Raw genomic sequence first — 23,318 nt, forward strand, 5'->3', positions numbered from 1 at the left:
AGGCAGTTTGGAACTGAGAGCCGCTTTTAGGGACTTTGCCTCAGCATGCAGGCGTTTCCCTTCCTAGCCAGGAGCATTACCATTTGGCAGCCTTCATCTCTGTCCTAGAGCTTCCAATAAGGACCAAGACAAGGTGGATCAAACAGGGAAGCCTACTCTCTACTGATACACTACCACGGCATTTGAAGAAATTCTAACCCTTGGGGTCAACCTCAGGATGAGCTTATTATATGAGTTCTTGCTCTATTACTGAGATGCTGGTAAATGTCAAGGAGGCATCGACCAACTCAATACTGGGAACTAACTGGTAGTTGAGGCCAATGAGGAGCTTCTGAGGACCTGCACAGCCTGCATCTTCAGGGAAGAAAGAAAACAACATGCATGGAAAGCGCTCAGACCTCTTCTGGGAGAACCCATTTCTTGGGCAGTATTGGTGGGTAGCCTCCTGATTACCCTCAGGGATCTCAAGTCCTTCCAGCCTATACTGATCCCTACCTGATCTCCCAGACTGACCTCCCTGCTCTTGATGCCCAAACCAGTGACTACAAACGTCTGTTCCTCCAATCAACACAGGACATTTCCTCCAGTGAGCAAACGGGAAACATGGACCCTTCCTCTCCATCTGACAGCATGTCACCTCCCGCACAACTTGTTTAAATACCCTTTGACACTAAGCCTTTCTTGGAGTGCATGTGGATTCCTAATACTAGAACATCTGGTTTAGTTCCTTTGAAGGAGCAAATTTTTCCTGCCCTACATACCCCACCTATATGGTGAGGGCTGCATTCTTTGTTATGTTTTATTTCTTTCTAAAATGCTCTCACTGGTGAGCAGGACTGTAAAGTGGTTAAGGGCATGGACTCTAACATTCAATGCCCAGTTCCAACCCTGCCCTCACCATTTACTAGCAGTGAGAACTTGGGCCCCAAATGTCACATCAGTGGGATGGGCATGATGACAGCAGCTTATCCTGCAAAGCTGTCATGAGGGTTGAAGAGTTGATATGTGTAAAGAGGAGCGCCTGGCATGTGCGAAACCTTATGTAAATGTCAGCGATTGCTACTACTATTCGTCTTCTCATCAGCATACTACTCCAAGAGGCAACAGTGGTGAGTGAGAGTACTCTGAATTTAAATTCAAATGGATTTGAGGGTCAGAATTAGCTGTGGCACCTTTGGGGCAAGTCACTTAATCTCTCTGTGCCTAAACTTCCATATTTGCAAAGCCAGGCCAAAAAAATCCTACTGCATAAGGTTGTTATGGGGATTAAAGGACCGATCTTGTTTGTCTGGACTACTCCAGCCTTGCACAGCAGGCCCTCAAAGCACTACTCTGTGCATTGTTTTTGTAATGGACAATTATTACGGTAGGGAGCAGTGGCCGCGAGATGAGTCCTCTTTCCCTCTCCATCCCCCTTGCCCTGGCGCCTGAGAAACAGAGCATCCCCATGGCAACAGCGGCAGCTGGTCCCTTGATAAGAGGAGCTGAAGCCGGGCAGCAGCAGCCACTGCCACTGAGGAGCCGGCCCAGCTTCAGAGAGGAAACACTTCCTCCCCATCACTTGCCTTCTCATCTCAGCACCTGCACTGACTGGTAAGTGCTTCGGATTTTTACTCTGAGAACTTTTATGGTGAGAAAAGAAAGCTTCCAATAAGTTACAGCTCTTTTGTGGTTGCTGGGACAAAGAAGGTTGCAGCTGGGGGTACAGGGGGCGTGGGAGATGGCGATGCTTTCTGGAGTGAGACTAAGCCGGAATTAGATGCGGAGCTGGGAAAGTCACCACTTGCAAGTCATTTTTTCCAAGGGAGGTGGACTCCTGAGTTCTGTAAGAACCAGAGTCCCCGCAAATTAAATTGCGAAGTTTCATAATGAACACAGGAATGTCTGCGTATTCGCACAGCAGCGTAGGGAGGCTTATCTTCCAAGGCTGAGGAGAGTGTCCTAATCAAAAAAATCCCCTCTCTGTCCTACTTCGAGGAAGAGTCATTCCTCGAGGAATACTGCAAATTTAGGCCTTCTAAATGAATAAATTTGATTTAAAAACGTGGTACTTTTAACCTGAATTCAGTCCTCAGGTTAAAAAAAGATTTGACAAAAGATGTGAATTTTTACATAAGCAGAGGCTACTTTAACCAGACACCGCCTTGGGCTGTGGACATAACCTTCTAACTTTTTATTCCATCAAGTAAATCCAGGTCTGACTAATTTGGGGAAATTCTTTAGAATACCACGTGACTCGGCTAAGTGTCAGCTCGCTCCTGAGAATCAGTATTAGTATGTTCCCAAGGCCTGGAAGTGGGTGTTCTGCAGTTGGTTTGTACCTCGGATTGTTCTTATCTCATCATTAGCTTCAGAAAAGGCCAGAGATGGGACAAGGAGATGGTTCCAATGGTTCAATTTAGATGTACATGTTGTAATTCCAAGCAGAGGACTAAAAGAGCCAAGAAAGCAACTGACATTCTTAAAATGGTAGCATGTGCTGGGATCTGGGCTGGGAGCTTGACACACATGGTACTGTTAATACTCTCAACAACCCTGGAGAAGAGCCACTATCGTGCCCATTTCACAGATGTGGAAACTAAGTTTCCAAGAGGACATATAACTTTCCCAAGTTCACCCAGCTAGAGAGTGGGACAAGCAACCAAGCATTTGTTTCTACCTTATATCACCTCACAGCACCAAATGCTTACAGGCAGTGAGGAATTTCCTATGCATTAAACTACATATGCTAACACCCAACTGAGAAATCTACTCAGTGTTAAGAGAAAGGACAACATGCCCAGAGCAGCTTCTGACCTTAAAGTGAACTGATCAATCTTTTTTAGCTTCAGAAATAGCACTACTATCCTCCTGAAATAGGAACCAGCTCTGAGCTAGTGGAGACGGGCTCCCTCAAAGGTGTCCTCGGCTTCAGCAGGCTGCTCTGGCCTTCCTGCCCTGCAACCTAGCCAGCTTCCTTCCCTGGCACCCAGCTCCCTGGACCTTTCCTCTCCTGTTCTCAAAAGAGAAAGAGACCTTTGTCATTAATAACCCCTGTGTGCTGTGACATCAGTTAATGTATCTCCTCTCTCAGTGGTATTTGTGTTTACAAGTGTCTCTCTGAGAAAAGGAATGTAAGAATTACCGAGAGGAATTACGAGAGTTTAGCGTCACGATCCTGAAAACCTCCTCAAACCCCTGATATGCCATCACCTGGTCTCTTGTACGTGCTACAAAAAAACACCCACATTCTTTCAAACAACAATGAGAAAAGTAATACAGACCCACAGCTCTTTCTTCTCTAATGGAAAAATCTGAAAACCAAAAGTTCTTGTTGTTGTTAGGTTCAACATAAATTCATTTGGTAGCTAAACCTGATGTGAAAGGTATGAATCATTTTGTAGGCTTTATTTATGTGGTTTAGTGTGAATATTCATATTTTTGCTACAGAAGTAATGCCTGTGATTGTGGAGCTTCCTGAGACTCTTCTGGAGGTGTTACATAATAAAAATATCCTGATTTCCACCATACATGTGGCCCCAGGCTTTTCAGGAGAGGTTGGGAGGGCCAATACTGACAGTCACAGTGGTGGTCCCAGCCGTCACTGTGTGAGTATTCAAATTCAGAGACCACACTGAACCAATAAACAGCAAGAGAATGCTAAAGGATCACAAATCTTTGACTAGAGAATAGTTTATAAAATACCCCCAAAGCATCTCTTCAGTCCCTAGCCCTTTGGTTGGAATCTGAAAACCCAGGGTACCAGGTGTTTAGGTACGAAAGCAAGAGCTGATTCTTCAGAAATTTCCCGTATTACAGCGAGCTGCTGAGGGAGATGATGAAACACTCCCTGGGCAGCATGACAAAAGCAACATCCATATGCTGTGCTTGGGGTGGAGACTGAATTAAAGAGAGAAACGCATGGGCAGAGTCAGGAATACGAAGTAGAAATACTCCATTTCCTAGTTCAAGAATTAGACTAGCTCCTAACTTACAGTGGCTCAATTATCCTGAGCACCTCTTCTCACTGAGGGTAGAAATGCAGAGGGGGCAGGGAGACGGGGTCGTCTTATACTAAGATTCAACAGGCAGATAAAATGACGATCATTAATAAGGTGATGCTAAACTCCAAATACCTCTCTCCTCCGTGTACTCGTTCCTTTCTTTGTGTGAAGGTTTTTTTTTTTTTTACAGCCAAGAATACTGTAGTGACATCATCCATAGTAAACGTAGCTTCTAATCCCATGGGCAAAATGCATCCCTGCCCAGCATGGAGTATTTTTGTAAAGTAAAATCCCAAATGTGAAAACCATCTCTCAGCCTCCTAGTAAACAGAGGCTTACCATCATTTTTTCCCTCACACTGATTTAAAATAGTGATGTGTTCCCCATAGACACTAGGTGCTACCTTGGGGAGGAGGCATGTGTCAGTTTTGTGACTAGTCACCAGGTACCCTTACCTTGTCCGTGGACTTCTGACACTTGCACAGCTCGTCTCTCAAGGGCAGCCTCCTTTCTCTCAAGTCCAGTACTGTGAAAGCCAATTTGCTCGGATGGTGGCTGGCTGTCCCATGGGTCAGCATCTAGATGAAAATGAAAGAGTCAATGTTTTTAGAATTGTTCAGTTCGTTAGCTGGTCTTCATTAGCCAGCTATCTAGTAAGGTATAGACAATGTTACATGACTGACATTTACTCAATACCTACAATGTGCAAAGCACATAGCTACTACTTAATCGTCATAGTAACTCTGGGATAGTTATTATTAAGTCTATTTTACAGATAAGAAAACTGAGGCTAAGAATGGGGGCAGAGAGGACCCTATGTCCCCGGGTGCCAGTTTGTGGGTGCACCAGGAAGATGCTCGCCTGGGCAAATTCTACCGCAGCAGCAATAGACTGTAGGCAGAAAGAGCAAAAACGATTATATTGCACTTGGGCTCCATCTATCCTCACTACCTCATGACGATGTAGCCACTTCATCAAAGTCTTACTGCTTTTAGGTAAAGGGCTGAAATTTAACCTAGATCTATTTGACTTGAAAGCTCAGATTCAAAGTAAATAAACCAGCTATTGAGCACATAGGAGCAGCCATATGACCAAGTACAAAAACCAGCTTACATTAGGCTGGAGAGAAGGAGAGGGTACTCCTGCCAGAGAGGACCTAGAGCAGAAGGTAAGAGGCCTGAGTTCAAACGATGACTGACTCTAAATATGTAACTAATTGTAGGTCATGTTAAGCTCTTTGAGTCTCAGTCTCTTCTTCTAGAGAAGGAATATTTTAACTAGTTCCTGCATGCGGTGGTGTTCAGCACAAAGTCAATGACAGGGCCCATTACCTTCTGCCCAAAGAGATGAAAGACTGAGTAGGTACACAGTCATATCTGAATGACTCTGCCTCCAGACCCCAACACTGAGCCCACTCATCCTGAATGATGGTCCCATAGCTTTCCTCTTCACGCAAGCAGGTAGCGGCCGGCCACCCAAGTTAACAAGCATACTTCCTATGGTCCCAGGGAGTTGGCAGTCTCTATACAAACACTAAAAGCAATGGTCTGAATTGATTTCTGCTGAAGTCACTCAGTGAAGTCAGTCTGCTCAGAATGACACTAAAAGCTGGCTCAAGTAATCCGTTAATGTCTCCATCTGCTACACAATGATCTCAGCTTGGAGGAGGAGAGGCCCTCTAGCCTTCCCAGAGAACATTGGCTTATTCCTCAGAAGACAACTGAGTTGAACTAATTCTGTGAGCTTGAAATGTTAACACAATTGGTCTGTGTGTTCCTCTGCATGCCAGTATCCAAGAATCTCAAGAAAACACGACCAGTTGTGTCATTTTAATCTTACTGCTCTCCAACCATTCTTGCTACGGTAGGACACGAGTAATAAATTATCTAAAAGAAACAGAATATAGGCAGACTCTAATGAAGATTTCCTATAAATCTCAACTAATGCATTTCTCATTCAGACCTGACACACGTCCATTCTGAATTTCTACTCCTTCTGGACCATGGCTACAACTAATAGCTCTGAAAAATTCAACGGATTTGCGGTTTAGGAAAAATGGGCTATGGTGGGAGGAGGAAGAGGAAACAGATTTGCTATAACATCAGAAATCTCTAGGGAGAAAATAATAAAGATCCATTTCAAGACCTAGATTTTTTCCTACCACATCTCTACGACTGTTGTAATGTGGATAGGGAAGAAGTCTCATTACTTCATAGTAATAAGCATGTAATGGTAGAAAACCAGAAGCCTGTTTCAATTTCGATTCAAAGGAATCACTGTTTTAAGAGTCTTGGGTCTCTAGTGGGAGTCTTCAGAAATGGAGATGGATCCAAGCTTGGCTATTTAATAGATGTGTGACTAAATAACTTAATTAGATGTTCTGATCCTCAGTTTCCTCACCTGTGAAATAGGCATAATCTTACTTTGCAGAACTCAACAGAAAAAAATACAGGCAAGGTTTAATCAAGATTTTCTGTAACTCGCAGCTAACTCTTTTCTAAATCAGACTTTACAAGTGTTCATTCTTGAAACTCCCACAGTGCTTCTGAAAGAGAGCAAATATTGAACATTTGATACGTGACAATTACTGATAATCTCTGTGTGTGTGTGTGCGTGTGCGTGTGTGTGTGTGTGTGTGTGTGTGTGTGTGTGTGATTCATTTATTTTGGCTTAAATCTTAAGTTTGGAGCTTCTAGTAGCTAAGTAGAAGAAGCAGAGTTTAAAAATAGGATTGAATGGAGAACATAGTAGTAAGTGCTCAGTAGATATTTAACAAGTGAGTGAATAAACAAAAGAGGTACTAATGGACTTGTTTCTATACTTCAGTGGTGCTGGAGAAGAAATCCACACACGGCCCCTCCTTTGATGATGTCCACTGAGCAAATGCAGCCACTGGAGCTCTCAGAAGACAGACTGGACAAGCTTGACCCTCGTTGCGGCCACTTAGGTAAATGCTCCAGTGCGAATGTCAAGGGTGAAAGTCAGAAAGGGGGCATCCCTGCCATTCAGTTTGCAAGCAAGTCAGAGGGAGGCCCCCTGAAACCTGATAGTTTGTGACTTTTGATGACAGCCAACACCAGATGGATGGGCAAATAGCCGTGGGTCTGTGGGGTCTGCCACGTAAATATTAGCTGAAGCACTGTAGAGAAGTTCATTAGAATTAAAAAAAGAGGGGAAAGACATTGTCCTCTTTTTTGGGTCTGACAGAGTCCCAGGCAGAGCATTTTTGAGGCAATAAATGGAATGTGACACTATAGCTTGTTTCCAGTCCTTCCCGGCACACTTACACCCCACGTGCAGTGCCAATAAAATATTTCAAATATCTCTCTTTGCCTATCAAGACAGAATTTTAAATAGCCTTTTTCTGCTTTATTGTCAATCTGTTTCCTTTCCAGAACTGACTTTTTGCATAACATTTGTAATGAAAATACCAGAAACATTTCTGCCTCTACCCATTGCTAAAAATGAGACACTCAGACTTTTGATGGGTGGGCCTTTTGCATATTCATAGCCTTTGTTTATGCCTCGCTTGGTTATGACTCCCCTTGCCTCTCCCCTCTCCCCATTTACCATCAAGATATTTTATAGTCAGGATTTCTCCAAACATGGGAGAAAAGGCAATTGAAGTAAAAGTCAAAATTGAAGGAAATGTCTTGCTCTTTGTACGGTGCCCTGAATCGCTTCTTGGGGTTGAACGGTGACGCATGGCTGGTCTATAGCCAGCCTGTACTTCCAGAGACCCCACAGCTGGGCAGCACTCATTCTGAGCCACTTTAATTCATTCAACAAATGTCTATGGTTTGGATAATATGGGGGGAATGAACTGTGCTCTGTGCTAATACATTTTTAAAATTACATTTTCCCCCCGGCATTAAGATACATAGACTCAAGAGCCTGGGTTTAATCCTGTTGCCATAACCTGACAGCAGTGGAATCTTCAGCCTTTTAGCTGGCCTTCTAAACCTCAGTCCCCTCATCTGCAAGTTAGGGATAACTGTACCTTTCCTCGTGGGCATGGTGTGAGAACTAAATGAGATAATATATTCAGGATGGCGTGAATATTTAACGTCTGGTAGAACATAGGCATTGACGAATCAGAAAAGGTGTTGGTCCATCCCACACACTAAAATGAGGTGAAATCACCTAGCACATAAGTAGTACTCAATAAAGTCCCCTTCTCATCTCCTTTTTTTGCATGCATGTAAACATAAAATCATATAGTCCAATGCCTTACACATAGTACAATTTCAATCAATGCTTATTAAATTGAAATGATTGGATGAAATTATTGAAATCTCCCAGATAAAAGGAAATATTTATTACTATTAAATATGGCTGAAGAATGTTGCTGTTTGATTTTTTGGTTATGTACTATGATCTTCTGATGAGGCAGGCATAATGATAGTTACTAAATAGTTCTGATAGTTGGTTCCTCACATGTATTGGGTTTTCTAAAACAAAGGATCATCCAGATATAACGTCCAATAGACCATAAGCAACTTGGAAGCAAGGTCCATTTCTTACTTTTCTTTTTAGTCCTAGCTCAATGCTGGCATATACAGTAGAGGTTTAATCAATGTTTGTTGAATAAATAAATGAATGAATGACACAGGTTATGTCTAGACCCACAAAAGAAGTGAAAAGGTCTGGCACATTTAATCCACAATATTTAAAAAAAAGTGACCTGAATATTTTCATAAACAAAAGAAAGAGAAAGAGAGGAAAAACAAAACGGAGGAAGGAAAAAAGGAAGGAAGGAAGGAATGGAGGGAGGGAGGGAGGGAGGGATTAAAAAAATCCAATTACTCTCTGAATTTCCCCAACATCATTCATAGTTGTAAATCTAGCTGGACAGTATCCAGGCCATAGTGAGTTTCCAGAGAGACAAATAGCTTCCCTGCCTTGCACCTTCTTTGAATCCTAACGGGATAGCTCCTTATCCATACTCTGTTTGAGTTCATTCATTCAAGCATACATTCAACAAATATTTATTCATTGTTGCTAAGGAGATAAAATACAAGACACCTGTCATAAAAGAGGGCCAAGAAGATATGCATAAGTAATCATTAGATCACCCTTTAAAGGTGTTAACATGAGTAAAAATGCTGTGGATACTTAGAAAATGAGAAAGGACACCCAGGACTCGGGTTAGTAAGAAAAGACAATGATGGGGTGGGAGTGGGAGGGTTTGACTTTCCTCTGAGCCTTGGGGAAAGTATTGGGGGTAAGCAATGGCTAGAGTGAACATTTTTTGAGGGTATGAAATATATCAAATGTATCAAATGCTTTACCATCCTTAACAAATTTAGTTCTCTCTCTCTCTCCCTTTCTCTCTCTTCTCTCTCTCTCACACACACACACACATTTAATATTATCCTCACCTTAACATTTGAGAGAATATTAAAGTTCCTAGAAATTAAGCCCTCCCCAAAAAAAAGGGAAAAAAAAGAAACTATGGCCCAAGTTCTCAGAACTAACAAGAAACTGAGTCAGGATTTGAACTTAGATCAGTCTGCCTCTACTTATTTATCCATTCAGCAAGCATTTATTGGTGGGAGAGGCAATTAAGAATAAAATTATCAAAAGGATATATAATCTTTAATCTCCAAGAAGGCTCTATCTAGAGCAGGAGATAAATCATTATGGAATGAACAAATGCTAGAACAGTGACAGAGGAGCTCAAAGGACAGCAACATAAACCAAAGCACCGAGGAGTAAAATGGAACAGAGAGAATACTTTAATGGGCAAGGGGTGATCGAATCGAATTAATTACATACAATGACATCTGATGGACATGATGTAGAATCGAGGCTTCAGAAGCTCTGGTGAGGTAATGCAGGGGACTGAGGAAAATAAAGAGATGAATAAGAAGACGCGAGGACCTGGGGTTAGGATGGGCAAATAGGAGAACTGCAAAGCCAGGGGGCAGGGTAAAGACCAATGCTGATATACACACTACTATATATAAAATAGATAATCAACAAGGACCTACTGTATAGCACAGGGACCTCTACTCACTACTCTGTAATAACCTATATGGGGAAAGAATCTGAAAAAGAATAGATAGATGTATATGTATAACTGAATCACTTTGCTGGACACCTGAAACTAACACAACGTTGTAAATCAACTATACTCCAATATAAAATAAAAATTTTTTAAAAAGACCAGTGCTGAAATGTAAGTGTGAATCACTGGTGTGACTTGGCCAGTCATAGAAATGAAGGCAGTGAGGAACAGACTGAGAACCCAAGTACAAGACCAAAGAGGGCATAAGGCGCCATACCGGCCCTTGGGCTCTCCAAAGAGAATAAGGCTTGAGCAAAGGAAATTGGGAAGGAGCATTTGACACCTGTTCTCCCATCAGAAATGTAACTTAAACCCACTCTGTGCCTTGCTTAACTATATTTTAAAATTCCTCTTTGCCTTGATTATCCATCCCATTTAAGCTCTCTCCATTTGGAATTTTACAGAATTCTAGTTTTATTACATGATTTATGCATGTAAAGTCCGCTGTAGAAGAGGCCACAATAAATAAATACTTTTCTTTTTCAGACCAAACGACTTCTACTCCTATCATCAGGTATAATTGGAATCCAACCAGTCCATGACTGGACACTTACGTAATATTCTTTTTTTCTTTGCGTCTTGTCAAAATCAGATGACCTTTCAGACCAGTTTATTAAGGACTGTGAGCTCAAAAAGAAGCCAAGAAAAGGGAAAAACGTACAAGTCACCCTGAATGTTGAGTCAGACCAGAAAAAACCAAGGAGAAAAGATACACCGGCCCTGCACATCCCACCATTCATACCAGGTAACGGACGGTGAGGTCAGTTTGCACATCTGTAAAAGGGAACTGCTCGCCTCTAGATCACATTGGTCTTACAATTTTTTCCTTAAATATTTGGATGTTTTTAAATCATTGTTGCAATCTCTACATTTGTCTTAGTTACGATAAGGCCAGCCATTATAACATATATATATATATACCATATATATATATGGTCCAAAATATTAGTGGATAACACAATACAGGTTTACTTTTCCCTCATCAGTGGAAGTTGGGGACAGGGGAGGCAGGCTGTGCTTCAAACAGTCCCGCAGGGACTTGAGTCAATGGACATCAACACTACACGGCTTCTAAAGTCACTGTAGGCATCCAGCAGGCCCAGGGCAGACAGAGTGGAGGACTGGCAAGCCTGCAAGTGGCACACACACTTCCTCCGTCACAACCCTCACCCGACTGCAAGGGAGGCAGAGAAATGCAGCCCAGCTGTGTGCCCAGAAGAGCGAAACAGTCTGGTGAACAGCTAACGCGTCTCTATAACAACCCTGCATGTGGCATGTGACACTCTCTTGTTTCCAAACGTTTTGTTTTGTCTTATTTCCTTTACCCCTTCCCTCCAGGCCATTTATTTAATGTCCTCTCTATTCACAACCCACTCAGGGGAATACAAAACAAATAGAACACAGAGCATTCTGAAAAGGAACTTTCTTTCAGTTTTATAAGAAATAAGAGAAACACATAAACAGCTGAAATATACAGCAAGAAGTAACATCATAACGGAGGTCCTCAGATAAGGACCCTGGGAACTCAGTGTGGGCAGTGAATTGTGGACAGTTTTATAGAGGAGGCTGTTTTTAGAGAGTTTTCTCCATTCTACAGATGGAGAAAACTTTCACGCATAGAAGAGAGGAGAGTAGGCAGGTAGGTGGAAGTAGAGGACTAATTAAGCCAATGAAGAGTGTAGCCCGTGGCTTACGGAACAGCAAAGGCCCCATCACTCTAATGCGGGTGGACTTTGACAGCAGACAGACCTGGGCTCCATTCCTCAGGCACATGTCTTTGCCTCACTTTCCTCAGCGAGTGGACGGTGGTAGTAATATTAAATTGCTCAGGGTTTTGTGAGGCTAAAATGAAAGCAGACATGTAAAATCCTTTGCACAAATGATGTTCTCTAGTGTAGCCTCAATAAACACTAATTCTTGTTTTAAAGAAACTGCTTTTATTAAGATGTTTGAAAAGATATGCTGACTACCATCACCAGGTGTATGTGCAAATATAGATGCATGTATTTGACCCTGTTTCTCCCTCTGTTCCCCTAATTATGCAGGTGTGCTTTCAGAACATTTAATTAAAAGATACGATGTCCAAGAGAGACATCCAAAAGGCAAAATGAGTCCAGCTCTTCATAACACTGACCTGGAACAGAAAAAGCCACGGAGAAAAGACACACCTGCCCTGCACGTGTTCCCCTTTGCAGCAGGTAAAAGAGCTGGTGCACGGCATTTTCAGGGGGTGATGGAAACAGGTCAACAGGCTTAACATCTGGACGTGCCAGAGGCATGGCCTTTGTCCTGGCCCAGCAATCTGTGTCTCAAAGAAGGGCCCAGGGGAGGAACAGCATTTACTGCTGCCTTTCAGGCTTACCTTCATTGGCCGCTCCCCTGGGGCTGACTTGGAGCTGGGTGATGATCAGAGCATAACTCATGCTTCAGCAGAACTGGTCGAATTCACTGAGCCAATGAACTAGAAATGTCAGTGGGTCCTTGAAAAGAGTTTAAATACCCTCCTCCCCAGTCTTCCAGGAATCTTGCATTCTATGGCTGACAGCTGAGTCTCCCAAGACACCTGGATATATTTACCAAATCCTCAAAAGAAGAGAAAGAGAGAGCGAAAGGGAGAGAAAGAGAGCTGCAGAAATAATGATAGCTCTCTTAATATGTGTCAAATCAAACCAAAAAATCTTGCTGAACTATGTGCACAACCCCACGTTATAGGGCAGGGCAGTCAGCATGTGAGGTATAGCCTTGTCCCTGAGAATTTTATGTACAAGTTGGGGAGAAAGACATACACAATCACGGTTAGAGTATAAGACGGAGTGCGTGTTTGTTTTATATAGTAGTTGGGGGTGGGAGAATGGCAGAAGAGAAAATATGCTAATGTTTATTGAAACCCTACTTAACGTTAGCTCCTGAGTTTACATGTCTTGTGGATTTTCAAAAATCAACTGGATAACACAATAACTATTATCTCACTTTACAGATAAAGAAATTGAGAGAGAATTTAAGTAACTTAGCTACTCTAAAGTCTTCTGTTGATGAAATTGATGAATGGATGGCTGATTGGCTAATTGATGATGGGATGATTAGAATGATTGATGAATGGATCAAATTATGCTCACGTTCAAACACTGTTACATGACAGAGCTGGGGCTGCTGTCCAGGTCTGTCTCATCTGTGAGCAGTTTTTCATTGCACCATGCTATGGTTTAGACTGGTAGCATTTTAGCAATCCAGAAGGGACGCTTGGGAGGAGATGAGATTTAGTCATTATTATAAAACTGTATTTTCCCATTATTGCATCTAATAACAAAATTGAAAGACGGCTCAGAACACATCATGGAAAGACAGTCAGGGGAGCAGACAGGGTTACTGACCTCTGAGAAGAGCCAGGCAAGGAGGAATGGAGCATGAGGAAGCACTTGTCTGGAGAAATGGACCAAGGACCAGTTGGGAGGGTCTGAACCAGCCTCGGCCATGTTTCTCATAGGTTACATGCATCCCTACCTATACTGATCCTTCAACCCATCACACATTTCCTCCAAGCTCTGCCTCTGTCCAAATTCTAGTCACCTTTTAAGACTCAGCCAGTTTAAAGTCTCTGCCAACAGACCCCTCCAAGGCCAGAATGCATATTTTTTATTCTGAACTAACTCTGTATTAGAGCTGGGCATGCAAATACCAAGACTTTGCCCTCTCTTTTAGTATTATCCTTATTGTTTTTGTTGTAGTTGTTATTTAAATTGACTTACATCAAAGACTTTTTCAATGAAGTCATGAGAATTGGCCTGGGATGGCCCTGCGTTGCTGGTATTCACCTTGATATCTGGTCCAGTCTCTCCTCTATAGCCGTGCTCAATAAGTATCTGTTCATTAGATATTCCATTCGGCAATCATGATTTAGCAGTTTCAAGTTCTCCATTAGGAGACTGATTATTTTATGCTCATTCTTGTATTTGTTTTTACTGAAGTCCTTCTAGGGGAAGACTTAGTAGAGGAGCAAAAATACTGACGGTCAGAGAGTTACCTTAGTACACAGCACTGAACATGGGCTTTGGAATCAGACAGGTGTAGGTTTGATCTCTGGTTCTGCTCCATTCTAGCTTTGTGACCTTGGGAAACAGACCCTAAGAGCCTCCTTCATTTCATCCATCTCTGAAAGGAGAACCATAAAATCTGTCTCTCAAGGTTGTTAACACAATTAAATAAAGTATATAAAGCACCTGGCACAGTTCCTGGCTTATTGAAAGTCCTCAATAAATGTTAGCTCACCTCTATCTCTTTTCAAACTTATATTCTTTTCCTTTTTTTAACATCTTTATTGGAGTATAATTGCTTTACAGTAGTGTATTAGTTTCTGCTTTATAACAAAGTGAATCAGCTATACATATACATATATCCCCATATCCCCTCCCTCTTGCATCTCGCTCCCACCCTCCCTAACCCACCCCTCTAGGCGGTCACAAAGCACCGAGCTGATCTCCCTGTGCTATGCGGCTGCTTCCCACTAGCTATCTATTTTACGCTTGGTAGTGTATATATGTCCATGCCGCTCTCTCACTTTGTCCCAGCTTACCCTTCCCCCTCCCCGTGTCCTCAAGAACCTTATATTCTTTGAGATAAGTTAAATCATTTCTAAAGGTGAGAATTTTTCTAGTCACAGTGTTTTACCTCTCCATAGAACCCTGCTGATTCAAGGAACTTCCTAAACTGTTAAGCTCTATTTCTCTGGGAATGGAGGCTGCTTACGTCCCAATATCGACATCCTAAGAGAGCAGCTTCCCGGACAAATAAAAAATGTTTATCAAACAGTGCAAAGTACACAAGAGTTGGAGCAGTGGCCTGTATACATTATGGAATTCATTGAATCAGCAAATCTTTGGGTTGCAAGTATTTGCAATTATAGATAGTGTTCTACGATTCTAGCTTTCATTAGCATATTAGCTGAAGTACTTTATTTTTGAAGAGCCTTTTAGTATCTAAAGATTTGGCAGTAATCGAAACGCTAGTTAGGCTGATAAGAATGGAGCCTTCAGCAGAGGTTCAGAGAGACACACTGATTCTAATAAGGGTCTTGAGAGGAACTCACGGGAAAATGCACTCTGGAGACAGCTCCTCTCATCAGCCCTTGGCAAGTGAAGGCTGGACAGGGATTCACTCTCTTCTTTAAATCTCTAGCTAGCTACCTTCATTCCCTGAGGTCAATGAGCTTCTCTGACAGCTTCCAACCATCAGACAACTCCTCTGAGCGGTGAGGAGTCATCTCGGGCTTCCTTGCCAGCCCAAGCTTTGCTCTCAACGTGACCCACAGTTGCCAGGGCCAAGGAACTGCAGGGCAGGGAGAACTGGTTTGGGATTGGTCAGATCTGCGTAGCCGAGACCTGCTTAAGAGGAAGCGAAGTCTTCAGTTGAGGTCTGTGGCAAAAGGAACTGGAGAAAGTAATGAATAATGAGGCTGCAAGCATTGAAGAGAAACTTCCTGAAAAATTGGCCTATGAGCTGTGAACACTTGGAGATCAAAGCTCAATGTGGTACTTGTAGAAAGGAGCCTGATGTGTCCTTTGAAAGTGACACCTCTTCTGTCCTGCCGGGAATAGAGCGCTCTCTCTGGTGTGGTTTACCAGGAGGGGTGGTGTCTTAGCTCTGGCTGCCTTAGCTCTGCACACATCTGTAATGCAGGTGACTGGCTTTAGATGGTGCTCTGGCAGGGGTCATGGCCTAAAACAGCTTGCTGCAAGGCTAATTGACCCTTTAGAGACCTTGGACTAACAGCTTTGGCCTTAAAAACACATCAAGCTCTACGAAGCAACCGAGTGCCCTAAACTCTCCTACATAGAGAGTGAAAGGGAAAGAAGTGACATTTTTCTAAATCCCTGCTACATTCCAAGTCCCGTGCTAGACGTTAGGATATCCTTTGAGAATCTCATAGTTTGGTAAGGAGACGATGTCTTGTCCAATGATTCCTACAACATGTCAAGTACTTTAACAGAGGTTCATGTAAGGTGTGATTGAAGCATAAAAGAATGTTGGGCTAAATCTATCTTGGCGGGATCACCCCCTGTGGGAGATACAAATTATGTTTCCTCCCGTTTTACAGACGCATAAACTGAGGCTCAGACAGGTTAAGTGACCTGCTCCAAGTTCAGTGGCCAATGAAGGGAAAGCTTTCTGGCTCTAGAGCACATTTCTCCAATAATACACCTCTGCTTATACAGGAAAATGTGAGGATCAAGACTGGGTTAAATCAGATAGACGAGTGTTTGTTAAATCTCATTCATCTTCGAATAACCAAAGGCAATGATATGAAGCGTCAAGGATAAGCACACGGTGACAACATAGAGATGCTGCTGATGTAAGCCTCATCCTAAGCAATGATATCCATGAAATCAGGATTTTGATAAACTACCATGTATTTTTAAATTATAAGACATTAAAATGAATGCTTGATTATACTAATGCTTAATTATACTAATATAATAGTATACTATTATTATATATTATATATAATATATATATTATTATTATATATATTATATTATATACTATTATATAATAGTATAATAGTATACTAATATACTAGCTCACCTCCACTTGAAAGTATCTCCTGTGTCGCTGTGGAAACCTAGCCCACTTTGGGAAGGGCTGACCTTGATGATTTAACAGCCTCCTCCCTTCCCTGAAATCCCAGGATTTTTTTTTTTTTTTCTTGGCCCAGATACTTGTACAACTAGGTGTCAAGGATACTTAAAATAACCAGAAAGTTGACTAGGATCTGGGAAGTTAAAGGCTCCTGTCCACATTGAATCCACCCAAATTTGGTGTAATGTGAAGAAATATCAAGGAAGGAAGGATGGTATGCTTGGGGGCTCAGCATAGCTAACTCTGTGTTCTTCTATCAAGATAGCCTTAATTCTAAATTAAAATCCAAACCTCTGTGCAACTGGTATAAGAGAAAATATCTCCCACTCTGCTTCATAAGTGATTTATGCAAAAGCCTTATTTTCAGCCAGACTCTTGAAATTGTTTTTCTCCTCCAATAAATATCAGCTAATTGGTAAAGAACCCATATGAACCAACGAGGGACTGAATCAAAGGAATAGTCATTAAGCTCAACACATAGTATTCGTCAATTTGCCACTGTTGAATGGACTCCAGCGTTGTAGAAAGGCCTCTTGGGGTGCACAGCTTTCCTCCCTCAAGTTTAGATCTTTATGAAATGCTTCATGAACAGAAAGGTCTCTGATTCTGAGAAGGGTGGGGAGTGATTCAAGGCAGAGGTGGGTAAACAAAGCTGACTGACTGGAGTGGGGTGACAGAAACCATGGAGGACTGGCCCTGAATCACAGCTCCCTTTCCTTTTATTAAAACAACCGATTTCACAATTCACAGGATAAGCAGAACCGTCCAGACCTCCTTGGATAGTTTTTTCTGGGCTGATCAGTCCAGAAAATGGTGCTCAGGCTTCTGAATTCCACCAACTAGTAAACTTTTAAAAACAAGGTATTGTGAGCCTAACATAGGGATAGCAACTTCGAATTTTTCCTAGTAAGGATACTGACAAAACAACCATCTAACACCCCTAAAATTTCATAGAAGAAAGGATATTTTAATCCCCAAGATAAGAAAAAGAATCATCTCAAAATAAAGGGCAGAATTGTAGCCATATAGCTGTATGAAAAAAATTCACTGCATTTTCCTTATTTTCTCGTTTTGTTCTAAACCACATAAGATTTATCATCTACCAGCACTGACATTCAGCGTGTTCAGAGTCGCAGCTCAATATTTTCCCAGATGTTAGTAAAATATGTTTAGTTTGACTTCATGAGGCTTACCAGTTCTTTTCAAAGGGAAAATAAACTAGCAAATTGTGAAAGGAAAGGAAGAACTAAGTTGCTCATGGCTGTAGCACTGTGCTCAGAATTATTACATACTTCTCATTTAGTTGTCACAATAACCCTTTATATAAATATTAATGCCCTCATTTTACATACAAGAAAACTTAGGTCTGAAGGTGCTATCTGGCCCAACAGAGATTAAGTGAGTGGCAGACTGGGTCCAAAGCAGTTAGACTCCAAAATCCATATGCTTCCATCCTACTGCTGTAAGCTTAAATGTAGAATGTAGAGAAGGGGGTGAGAGTTGCCTCTGACACCTAGGTTGAGCATCTCTTATAACCATAACGGTGTTCTCACTGAGCCACAGCTCCTCTGGGAAGGCCAAATAAGGCCCCTCAGTTCCCTCTCTCTCTGTTGGCACCTTTAGCTTTGCAGACATTAAAACGTTTCTGCGTTGCCATGCTCCTGTGTACTGTCTATGCTGTAAGGTCGTCTAATATTTTAATTAGAGGCACTTAATTGCAGATCTGTGCTTTGTTTTGCAGGTGTGACACTGCTCAGGGACGAGAGACCCAAAGTGATCATGGAAGATGATGAAAAAGATGGTGACAAATAGCTATTTAAAGATATTTCCCCTAAGACCACCTGTAAATAGGTTAGATTGGTTCCCTATGGCAACCTAGAAAAAATAGACTTGTTTCTGCTCTCATTTTGTCATAGTCCGCCTTTAAGATCCAGACACATTTTCCCCAGGAGGCATGCTATATCAGATTGCCAGTCACCTCTCCGTCTTCCTCTTCTTTTTTGAATCTGGTTTCTATTCCCACTTCTTGAATTTTCATTTTCTGATGCAGTGGAAAGGAAGCAGATCATCCTAACTTGGGAGATAACAGGGAAAGCTTTAGTGCTCAGCACCTGCATCTTCTGGATCCATTCGTGGAGCAAAGAGCATGGATAACGTGGGGCTCCCTGTTGCCAGTTAGGGAAATGAGAATGTTTGGGTTCTAACTCACTGATTGCTTTGGACAACATGGTCTTTTATCTCTTTTATCCTTTCTTAAGAGTCCAAGTGTCTCTTGTGACATACCTAAGTAAGACCCTTGTAACTGATACCCTAAAAGCGAATATGTGAGCTGGGGGAGTCAACACAACCAACCATGCCTGGACTGAAAACACCACAGGTAGAGGGTGCTGGTCTATCTGGGAAGCTTAGCAATATACCCTATTTATTTTTTAAAATGTTTCTTAACTATGTTGTCCTGAAATTTTGTGAGTTGTGTCACAAATGACCATTACTAATGATAGGTATAATACCGATGTTTGTAATGAATTTACTTTTTAAAAACTTAATTAAGATCAATGGAAGACCATTCCTCTACTTTTAGCAATCTCGCTTATTTAGACCCCAATATGCTTTCATGGATGTGAGGGAAAGATGTGACATTAGCTAGTGAGCAGGAGTCTGTGTACGACCCCTGCCCCAGCCTGCCGTCTGTGAGTGCCATGAGAAGGTTTTGCACGAGGGCCTCATCTATCAGGTGATGGACATGGGGAAAAACGAAAGCTGTTGTTCAAAGGTATAAAGGTGGATATTCAAACAGATCCTGCCTAAGTGATAATTTGGAAGCTCTGTATACACCCTGACTCCAATAGTTTGTTAATCCCTTCTGTCTTTCTGTCCTTCTCACAAATGTGGAAAAGATACAGGACCCTGCTAGTAATAAAGATGCTTCTGGTAATAAGACGCATCACTATGTCTGGGTGCATTTCTCCTAAAAATACCCTATTTTACACTTATAAATACCCTATATTACACTTATAAAGAGAAGAGGTTGCAAAAGAGACTCAAGGACTGTTTTGTTTGTTTTTGACCCACAGAGGTTTAAAAATGTTTGAATCAACATTAATATTTAATAATCTAGTCAGGAGAATTTACATAAAATCCTAGATTTCCAGATTCTCTTGAGAAACCATCTCAAGGTCTGGCAACCTGAGCCTGATTTAGAAGCGTGGCGACCATCAGCGGGCACTGAGTACTGGATGCCCTTTTAGGAGAAATATGCATTCTCCAGCGCTCCATCTGCCCCCCCTGGCGTATTTCACCCACTGACTTCACCCTCCAGCCTTCACGTTGGAGTTTGGAACCTCTGTTGAAGACCCATACTTTGCGTCCCTAATGATCTCTCCCTCTTTGATCCCACTCCACTTTTCCTAGTGGTGGCCCCAATCACACCTTTGGGAAGAGGGGAGAAAGATTGTGGCCAGGCTGCTGGTTGAAGCCTAAGTGGTGAAATTGGCCACCAGAAAGTCTTTAAGAAGCCAAATGCAATTACACGTATGTGGAAAATAGGATTACCTCACCACCAAGGGATTCTCAGTAAGAAAACACAGATGAACTCTCGTTCTATCAGCTTTGCCGTACAAGCGTGGTATACCTGCAGCCATGCCCACCGGTTGTTCTCAATAAACTCGCAGGTGCTCAGAAAAGCTCTCCTCATTTCTGATTCCTGGGGTGGGGTGGAAAGTAGACGGGCTGTTGAAGAGACAAAGGTCTCGGGTTCTTGCCCCAACTGTGCAACACTGAGCAAGTCCCTGGATTTCTCTGAGTCTGTTTTTTTATCTTGAAAATGAGGTTAGTAATCCCCACCTTGCCTTCACAGTCTGAGAATTAAATGAGATAATATAAAGCAAAGGGTGTAGTAAGCTTAAAAGCCTTGTTCGTCTATAACAGGATTATTTTAAGACATTTTCAGAGTGAGGACTGTGCCTTTTCTATTGCCAAATCCCCATTGCCTGTGTATTAAATCAGTAGCAATTATGTGGAATTGAATCAGAGCCTCTGAAGAAATACTTCAAGTAGGGAGTCACTTGCATAGCCTTAACTGAAAGACCAGCCCTCCTCTTTCCAGGAAGACGGTCTTTGTAATTCTCTCAGCCTCAAAGAAGCACTCACAGAAATGGTGAGGGACAAAGCCAGTCAGAATATCTAACCAACGCTGGATGTCACTGGGCAATTTGGATTGAAGCCAAGTCTCCCTCACCTCCCTTGACGCATGTAGCCCTTTTCTAGGCAGGTAAATTAGACATTTAATGATTAGGATTACATTCGGATTAAAGCAGTTTTCAATACATTGTGAATAACTTCCCTCCAACTAAATAATCATCATATTAAGAAACTAAAGAGCATTACATGGTAGTCCATTCAGAAAGAAGGCCCCAACTAAAGACATCCCAACAGAACTGGCAAATCGGTTGGCCATCTGTTCATTCTGATGGCATCTACCCCAAGCCCAGGCTGCCTGAGAAGAGGAGGCGCTAGACATGAGACTCTTAGCTGCACGTAGCACTGGTGGCTTCATTTAAATCCAGATCCTCCTTAAAAGCTGCTGCCTGAGATCACACCGCCAGCTTCTAATGCTTAATTAACACCTGGAGAGGCCGGAGCCGGTGCTGGGAAAGGACTCAAGCAGCGTTTCCTTTTAAATGCAATTAAATGAATTGCAGGCCTCCCAAGCCTGTGTTGTCCACATTGTTTTCTTAAAACAAGGATAGACTTAGATGACATGTGGTTGTGAAAATAGGTTGATCGAGCACTTACGTTTCCTAGTTACATGATGGATTGTGTAGACTCTCTGTCATCTTGTGTAAATGAGGCTCCCTTGTCACTTGTAATTTCTAAGTGTGGAAGACTTACTCAGAAAACTCCCCAAGGCAGTGAACGACTGCAGAGAAAATAGATGGACTGAAAATCTCCTCCTCCTGGTCTCCTGGACACGGGATTGCCTTTGAACTGGCCTTAAGGTATCATCTTCACAGAAGTTCAGAACACAATAATGCCCGTAATTCCTGACCCCCAAAAATCAGGGCAGGAGACTCTCCCCAGATAAGTGTATTTACAGGGAAAACAATGCAGTATTTGAAATGTGGTCTGCCCTGGAAAAATCCAAGATTTCAGTTTATTTTTCTCAAGAAGAAAGGATAGGTATTTCCTAACCTACAGTAGCAGGTCCTTCCAACAACGCGAGACTCCTCGTCTTCAGGAGACTTGCTGAGAAGAAGCAGCAGAAAATGGAAGATAACTGAGCTCCTCTGAACCAACGTCACTCTTCCCATCTGGCGCCAAATGGGAATTTTGAGAGTTGCATAAAAACAGCGAACCACAGATCCTCACATCCTTACGATTATGTGTTAGTGCTCCAGAAAAACAATATTTATCCATCAAATCATGTATAATCTATATTTAAAATGTATTGTTTAATCACTACTTAAATAATGCCCTTCATGAAAAGAACAGCGTGCTCTCAGCCCTTGCATTTGTTCAATCCTTTTCCTCTATCGCCTCGTTTGATCCTCGAAAGCAATTGTAAGAAAACTAAATAGCCAAGGAAACTGACTTGGAGGAGAAGCCAGGATGGAAACTCAGGCCTCCGAACTCATGAGTGCTGTGATCCTGGCAACTGGGTGTGGAGGAAAGACCGCTGTGTACAACCTTCTGCAGCTCCTAGCTGCTGGGCACCCAGGGTAGTTCCTACCGGCTTGTCACGGGTCCTGGGATCGCCTTAGGGGGAAAGTGTCTGAAACATCCTCTGGTAGAGTCAAGGTTGTGCCCCTCCTGGGGTTATATAACTAGAGCCTTTATACCAAACTGACCCTCAGTTACCAGCACGGGGCCGCCAAACAGCAGCAGCGATACAGACAAAGTCAGGTTAAGAGACAGGAGTTTGAAAGGTGTATGAAACCTGGAGACGGGGTGGGGAGGATGTGGGATTGGGGAGAGGTTGAGCCCAGTGGTAGATCCAGGTTCTGGAATCTTGAATACCTGGCTGCTTTTCTTCTGCAATTTCTTTAGCAACTTACCAGAAATATTTTCTGATGGCTCCCGGGCTTTCCCTCCTCCCTGAACACTCTGTGGCTCCCAGCTACCCCCAGAACTCAGGAGGGCACATGCTAGTGAGGGGCCCTGGAGTTTAAGCTTTATTGACTCCTTGATAAATCTGCCCCTAGCAGGCAAGAGACAGCTGTCTGCCCGTACTATGAGTCTCAGCAAGTCTGGCCACCTGTTTCCTTCACCCTTTTTTGCAGTGTTTCTCAAACAGTATATATTCACCACACAATTTCATTAACCAGATTTTTTAGCAGGATGATTGCTGGAATGAAAAGGTGAATATTAATAACATAAGAGTACCCGTTTCAGGAAATTCAAAAAAGAAGACTTCCCAGAGTTCTTGTAGGGTTGACGAGGTTGTCCTTCAATGCTGAGTGACCGATACAGCTCTTTACTGCCCTGGTCAATGCTATTATAATTTCTTGGTATTGAGTTCTCACTTGTCCCGGGAAACATAGCTCTTTCCTTGATCCCTCCATCCTTTCCCCAGCCGCACGTTACCTTCCCTCCCCATCCCACTGCATGACCACATGGCTCTGTGTTCCATCTGA

The 23,318-nt window shown here is 42.5% G+C and overlaps 1 protein-coding gene across 1 annotated transcript; it reads left to right on the forward strand.

Moving 5' to 3' along the window:
* Positions 1-1,460: 1,460 nt before the first annotated feature.
* On the forward strand, positions 1,461-19,630 carry PPP1R17 (protein phosphatase 1 regulatory subunit 17). Its single transcript, XM_067746664.1, has 5 exons — positions 1,461-1,593; positions 6,810-6,930; positions 10,646-10,798; positions 12,099-12,251; positions 18,428-19,630. Exons 2-5 carry the CDS (start codon positions 6,849-6,851, stop codon positions 18,496-18,498), a joined length of 459 nt encoding a protein of 152 aa, XP_067602765.1. The 5' UTR covers positions 1,461-1,593; positions 6,810-6,848; the 3' UTR covers positions 18,499-19,630.
* The last annotated feature ends 3,688 nt before the right edge of the window (positions 19,631-23,318 follow it).

Source organism: Pseudorca crassidens, chromosome 8 (assembly GCF_039906515.1).
Source record: "Pseudorca crassidens isolate mPseCra1 chromosome 8, mPseCra1.hap1, whole genome shotgun sequence".
Classification (NCBI taxonomy): domain Eukaryota; kingdom Metazoa; phylum Chordata; class Mammalia; order Artiodactyla; family Delphinidae; genus Pseudorca; species Pseudorca crassidens.

Bases quoted from the DNA above. Each gene is read 5' to 3' on its own strand.
- PPP1R17 (XM_067746664.1), top strand. From the start codon at position 6,849: ATGATGTCCACTGAGCAAATGCAGCCACTGGAGCTCTCAGAAGACAGA. The intron at 6,931-10,645 runs GTAAATGCTCCA...TGTCAAAATCAG, and splicing joins CCCTCGTTGCGGCCACTTAG to ATGACCTTTCAGACCAGTTT. The intron at 10,799-12,098 runs GTAACGGACGGT...CTAATTATGCAG, and splicing joins CATCCCACCATTCATACCAG to GTGTGCTTTCAGAACATTTA.